General features: G+C 46.5%; 1 protein-coding gene across 1 annotated transcript; it reads right to left on the bottom strand.

Annotated features, from left to right (window-relative positions):
• Positions 1–356: 356 nt before the first annotated feature.
• On the bottom strand, positions 357–2,289 carry C7AH15orf53 (chromosome 7a C15orf53 homolog). Its single transcript, XM_025390832.1, is given in 2 exon segments — positions 357–770; positions 2,173–2,289. Coding segments are annotated over 2 exon segments (531 nt in total).
• Positions 2,290–7,216: the final 4,927 nt, after the last annotated feature.

The raw sequence follows: 7,216 nt of genomic DNA, 5'->3' as shown, positions 1-7,216 counted from the left end.
ACAATATAACACCCACTCACACGTTTGTGGTAGGGCTTTAACTTTTGCACACGAAGAACTTAAGTAATCGAATTACCTGTTTTCTCTTTCTCTGCTACCAACCCCAGAAAGACTGCAAAGAATAGACACTTGAATCTAAACCAAACTGCCAGGCTCAAAGGACACTGCACCAGCTACAAGGTAATAAACACCACGGGTTATAGGATCCGTGAACGGGATAAGCTCCTTTACTTCCCCCCTGCTGGAGTGTGAGTTATAAAACAGACTAACAAGGAGAGGGAGAGACAAATTTTAAGGAAGAGCTAGTAAGAAGGCACCTGCAGCTTCTCCCCAACATCTTCCACACCACACCGACATCAACCTCCAGGCCTAGTTTGGGTGGGGAAAGGAACCCCCAGAGGATCTGAGAGGAGAGATTGCCATGCACGCCCCCTGGTGGACTTTCCCAGGTAGCAGCCCCCACAGACACCTCTACCACTGGGTCTCAGGAAGACAGGAAGTGGTGAAGGGTGGGGCACAGTCAGGTAGGACGGGCTGGAAGCCACTTCTGGGCTTCTCTTGGAGTCAAACTTTGTAATGGAGGAGATCCATGCATTTCCTTGGACCCAGCATGGTCTGAAGGCATGAGCTGCAGCTTGCATCAACTTGCCAGCCCTAAAAGGACTCTTGGAGAAGAGAAGGGAAGCATCTTCTCCTGGGTTCCAACCCCTGAGCTCTTGTTAGTGACCCTGGGTGAGATGTTCACTTACTCTGAGCCTCAGCTTTCCTCCCTATAAAATGGGGATAACATTACCTAATTCATATAGTTGTTAGAATTAAATGAAATAAAATTCATCAAGTTTCTTGTACAGAATAGATGATTAATAAATGGGATGGGTCTGGAGCACCTGCCTGGGATGGAGCCACTGACTGACTTTGAAGTAGCAGAGAGTTCTATGTGCTTCCTAAAAACGCCAGGCTCTAGCAACACCTATACCAGGGGACGTCAGCAGAAAAGTAAACCCAGCGTGCCAAGAAGCACTTGGGACCAGAGAAAGGATGCCCTTCCCATCACTAGCACACAGCTAACCATGGAGAAGGACTTCTCTACCACTGGCAACCACCAAGGAAACTAGGGACACCAGAGCCAAGAAAATTATGTTCGATTACAAAATACATTCCATTTTACAGCCATTTGTATTAATTATCAGTTGCTACTTTAATAAATTACCAAAACTTTAACAGCTTAAAACACACACTTACTATCATTTAGTTCTATGGGCCAGAAGTCCTGTGGGTCTCGTAGGACTGAAATCAATGTCTCGGCAGGACAGCATTCCTTAGAGGCAGCTCTCGGGGTGAGTCTTTATCTTGGCTCTGGTCTTGACAGTTCCGTGGGATTGTAAGACTGAGGTCCTTTCTGGTTGCTAACTGGGGTCACCCTGAACTCCTAGAAGACATTTGCTCTGTCCTTATGTAGAGTCCCTACCTCTCAGAACCAGCCACAGGGCATGGAATCCTTCTCTCATGGCCCTCTCTTTGACCCCATTTCCCCTAGATGCATTTCTGTCTCTGACTGCACCCAGGGAAGGCTGTCTGCTTTTTAGGATTAGATTGGGCCCATTTGGATAATCCAGGATAATCTCTTTATCTCAAGATCCTTAATGTTAACCACACTTGCAAAATCCTGTTTGCTATTAAGATAGCATATTCACAGGTTCTGGGAATGAGAATGTGAACATCTTTGCGGGGGGGCATCTTTCTATCTACCAAACTATTATACACTCACCAGGCATTTATTTACTACCTTAATGGCCAAGTACAGTGCTACGTGCTGATTTGATGTTGCTAGAAGGATCATCAGGCAGGGGAGAAAGTCTAGGATGGGTGGTGCCCCCCACTGGGACATCTGACTTAGAGCTTTGCAGTACTCCAGGGGATGCTGTTGACATAAAATACAGTGTGGATTGTAACTCTCACCTCTCACTCCCTTAACTCTCTTGCCTCCCCAGTCCTTGCCCCTGACTTATACAGGCTGAAGCCCCAGTCTGAAATTGCTGGAGGTGTCTAATAAGGTCATTCCAGATCTCTGGGAGGCAGGAGCTAAGCTCACCAGGGGACTGAGATGGTGACCCTGCTAGATCCAGGTTAAGACATAGCAGAAAAAAACAAACAGAGCAAGGTGGGACTTACAGCAGTCCAAACAGACCCTGCCCTGCCCTTAGCCTTGCTTCCTGGCCTGGTTTCATGGTCCTTCCGGGGACTAGAGAGGGAAATGCCCAGGTCCTCTTGGGCCCCTTGTAGTTCCATATAAGAATAGAAAACCTGTCACTAACTGAAATCCCTTCCGGCTGAGGTTCCCTGGCCTATATTTTGCAGCTCCAGGGTTCAGCAGAGCTGCCAATTTGCTGATGGGTTCTCAACCACAAGGATGGTGAGTCAGCACAGTGGTTGACTCTCAGCAGAGAGGCTGCAGCCTTCAGCAGAGCTCCCGGTGGGGCAGCCTCCTCATCGGCCTGTGCTGTTGTTCTGCCCCTGCGTTTCTTCCAGTCCTGGACATTCCTGACCTGGCTGGCACCCTAGTCGCACACCCAGGAAGCAGTTCAGCCCGCTGAGCACAGTGCTTCCCAAAACCATGGCATAAGAGGTGAAGGATAGACCAGGGAGGAAGTCTTCAACCAGTCTGACAAGCACAGACCAATGTTTGGCCAACAGCAATTCAGGCTCTTTGCTCTGGGCCAGACTCCAAACATGAGTGTGCTGGTAGGGTGTTCTGCCTTCCCTCCCTCTGCTCTAGAATTCAGATCTGGAAGCCAGGTTGTGACAGCTGGGATCCAGACACAGTCCCCATCACAGCATCACATTCTGGCCAACCAGGCTTCCAGTGGCAGAAGCTGCCACTAGGAATGGGCACCAGTCCTCTCTCAGTTAAAAAGCCTTTGCTTCACACCACGAAACCCAAAGTGCCAGCTGTGGTTGTCACTTCTGCTCCTACCGCTTAAAATTTCCTGGCAAGGCAGACTTTTAGAGAACGATTCTCCCACCAACATAGCATTCCTTTTTTAAATCTTTCTTGTACCTCTCTTAGGGCTAAGTTACTGATGATAGCCCTGAGTGATACGGAACAAGCTGGCAGCAAGGAGGAAACTTGTTAGCAGTGACAAGCTCCAGATGACAGTTAGGTGGCTTGGAAGACCAGTCTTACTCTAAAGAGATCCTGCCCCCATCCCAGCTCTGGATTACTTGGTCTGGTAGGTTTTACAGGGTATGACCCCAGTTTTCTGTTTAAGGACATTGGCCTCCAGATATGACTAGGAGGGAGTTTTCCTCTCAGGTCTTTCTGCAAAGATCACCATGACAATTACCAGAATAATAAATATCTATAATCACATGCAATCTTTAGCTTTAGTAATAGAGTGTGACAGAGAACTCTGCTGCTAATAGTGATGATGATGATAAGGAAGACACGAGATAATTTGACCTTCCTCAGCCTCCGATGGCTGATTACAGGTAGATGTGGCTTCTGAACCAAAGTTATGTAATTCGCCTCTTGTTCCTGATCCGCTTTTAGCGAAAGTTCCCTGGAAAGGACCTTGTACCTTCTTGAAGTATCCAACACACAGTCATCTTTATGTTTTCCTACCAAGTTCCCACATTTCTGCCTCAATGGGTTCTACAGTCTGAACCCCAGAAACAATTTAATAGTTCAAACATCTGGCAAGCTATTACATCAAAGGGATTGCAGATTCCCAACCCAGAGTGGAAGAATCCTTGACTGCCTGCACCCCTCCCCTGCAATTCTGCTCCACCTCAAAACTGCCTACATCATCTCAACCACCCAACTTTTGGGAAATAGCAGTGAATTCCCTCTTCCTTTTCATTGAGACTAGCCCAGGTCATAGACCCAATCTCTTTACTGGGGACCTAGGCTGATAATTTTGAGCACACAAAATCAGGAGTAAAACCAAAGTCCCACAATGTAGAACATCCTCAACTGAGGAGACAGCTCATTGGTTGAGAGTGTTTGTAGTATCATGCACTGCCCAGGAATGCAGAGAACACGTAGCTCTGTTAGCTCTTCTTGATTTAGAGTGGAAGACAACTCTTGGAATGTGGGGAAAAACTTCTACGGCTGTAATGGAAATAAAGATTCATAGTTTTTAAATAATGGAATCACAATGAATCAGACCAGGGTGACATTAAATTGGATGTCTCTGTCCTTAAAGTTGAAGGTGAGATGGTTTCAGGCAAGCAGGTAATGCCGTCACTGGGAGAGTCTCATGTGTTCCGGGAAGACAAGGCTTCCAGCATAGAACATCTGGTAACTTCCCAACTGTTACACTATCTTTTAGGAAGCCTTAATATAAGTGTCCAGTCACGTCCTGGAATTGGCCTAAGTTCCACGTGTGCTCTTAAAATGAACTTGGACCCTACTCTACTCCAGCCCATCAACCTTCTCGCTGTTCTTCCAACACCCCAAGTTTGTTTCTACCTTGGAGGCCTTACCCACTGTTGCCTCTGTCTGAAACATTCCTCCTCCAACTTCTTTGTGGCCAGGCCCCTCTCACTGTTCAGGCCTCAGTTCAAATGTCTCCCCTTAGAGGTGATGATGCCCGAGGCCCCCTCTGAAGTAGCCCACCCACCCCAAGGGTTCACTATCCCACCTTCCCCTCTTATTTTCTTATCATTGTCTGACCTGATGTTAGGTCTGGTTTGCTTATTGTTTACTGTCTGGTGTCACCCTACACAAGTGTGAGCTCCATGGGAGCAGGGCCCTTGCCAATCTTGTTCACTGCTGTGTTCTCAAGGTTCAGGTGGTATCTGGCACATGGTGGGCAGCGAATGGAGTGTGGAAACACATATTCAGACATACAGGTTTGATGGGCTGGGAATCCCCAGAGGAGGTCAAATTGGAGGGAGAAAGACAAAAAACTGGACTCTGGGGGAAAATCCCAAGGGGTCAAGGGCTCTGATGGAGAGGGCAGGACCAGGCAGCCAGGCTCGAGTGTCCGATGTACATGACTGTGTTATGTCATTCCCTCCCCACCCAGGGAAAAAGAGCACTGATGTGTAAAGTAACTAGGGCCCTGCAAGCCTGTGATAGAACCACTTTGGAGACATCTTATTTTCAGAGAGCTTCCATGAAAACCTCTGACAACCAAGACACTGGGTTCCAGCCCCAAGAATAACTATTAGGGAGTCCAGGACAAGAGGGCCAGAAAAGCTGTCTGGTTTTCCTCCGCTTGCTGGATAGTGAGATATAAAACCAGTTAGAGATGAAGGGGATAAAACATATATTTACTTAGTTATTTGGCCATGTCAGGCTATGTTTGCTTTATTGTATATATTTAAGGTGTACAACATGATATTTTGATACACATAGTGAAATAATGACTACAGTCAAGCCAATTAACATATCATCATCTCACAGAGTTACCTTTTTTAGGGTGTGTGGTAAGAACACCTAAAATCTACTCTCTAAGCAAATTTCCAGTACAGATGGTCCTTGACTTAATGATGGTTTGACTTAAGATGTTTCAGCATTATGACAACGTGAAAGTGATACACATTCAGCATGCTTCAAAAAGGTTATGTCAGAGAAGCATCTGTATATAATATAATGTTATATAGTCCTTGTGCCATGCATTAGATTTCAAGACTTATTCATCCTACGTAACTGCAACTTTGTACCCTTTGACCTACATCTCCCCCTGGTCCCTTTGGTGACTGCCAACCTACTCTCTGTTTTGATTATTTTTGGATTCCTCATATAAGAGAGGTCATATGATATTTGTTGTTCCATGTCTGGTACATTTCACTTAACGTAATATCCTCCAGGTTAATCCATGTTATCACAAATGGCAGAATTTCTTCCTTTTTAAGGCTAAATAATATTCCATTGTGTGTTTCTCACACACACACACACACACACACACACACGCCACATTTTCTTTATCCAGTCATCTGTCAATAGACACTTACATTGTTTTCACATCATAACTACTGTGAATAATGCTGCTTTAGAAGCACAGTGAGAAGTCACCTGGAACCTTCTCCCTGCCACCACCCAACCCCAAGGCCGTGTCTTGAGTCAGGAAGAGGGAAGCTCCAGAAGAGAGACAGAGAGAAAAAAAAAGGGTGGGGGAAAGACAAAATGGTATCTCTGTGAACTTTGGACATCTGAGAAACAGCTAAGATTGAATTCTCCCTGACCTATTCCAGAGTTTTCTGAGCTGCAACCCCCGCAGGCATACCTTGCAAGTCACATATTATAATTCCTATTTTCCACGCAAAAAAGTAAAGACTCAAAGTACAGTTGACTGGTTATAGAAACGTGCTTGTCTGACCGCTGGATTACCATCCTTCTGGACCTCCTGCCAGTATTAGAGCCCTAATTTTTAAAGGCACCAGGTGGGCCGTGCTCAGGAAAGGCTGAGCCGCTCGCCGCCAAGGTGAGGGAATCGTGATTAAACTACGCCAGTGGTCTCAGCGCTGGCTGCCCATTAGAACCATCCCAGTCTAGTTAAATCAGCTTATCCGGAGTGAGTCTAGGCCTCAGTAGTTTTATAAAGCTCCCCGGTGATTCAAAAGTGCAGCCAGGACTGAGATGGCCCAACCTAAACTACTCACGACAATTTCCATTCTCATTAGCATGGAGGGAGAGGGTTCTGCAGGCTTTTGGGAAAGCAAAATTCCTTTCTTTGAAACACAAACATACAGTGTTGATGAAACAGGCTGTGCTGCACCCCGAGGTGATGCCTAGAACTGTGGTCACCATCTGGAAAACAAAAGCCAGCACACTAAAGTCGGCAGGGGAAAAAGAAGGGGAAAGCCCAGCTACTTAAGATATTATTGGACCGAGCTCGCTCGGTGCCTCACGCCTGTAATCCCAGCACTTTCCAAGGCCGAGGTGGGCAGATCACCTGAGGTCAGGAATTCAAGACCGGCCTAGCCAACATGGTGAAACCCCATCTCTACTAAAAAGATACAAAAATTATCCGTGTGTGGTGGCGGGGGCCTGTAATCCCAGCTACCCAGGAGACTGAGGCAGGAGAATCGCTTGAACCCGGGAGGCAGAGGTTGCAGTGAGCTGAGATCGTGCCACTGCACTCCAGCCTGGGGGACAGAGCAAGACTGTCTAAAAAAAAAAAAAAAAGAAGATATTATTGAACAGATGAATTATCCAACCCCGAAACTGCTCTCCCCTGGACTTTCTGTGTTAAGTGAGTTAATAGTT

Source organism: Theropithecus gelada, chromosome 7a (genome assembly GCF_003255815.1).
Source record: "Theropithecus gelada isolate Dixy chromosome 7a, Tgel_1.0, whole genome shotgun sequence".
Lineage (NCBI taxonomy): Eukaryota > Metazoa > Chordata > Mammalia > Primates > Cercopithecidae > Theropithecus > Theropithecus gelada.
This window is presented reverse-complemented; position numbering and strand designations above follow the sequence as displayed.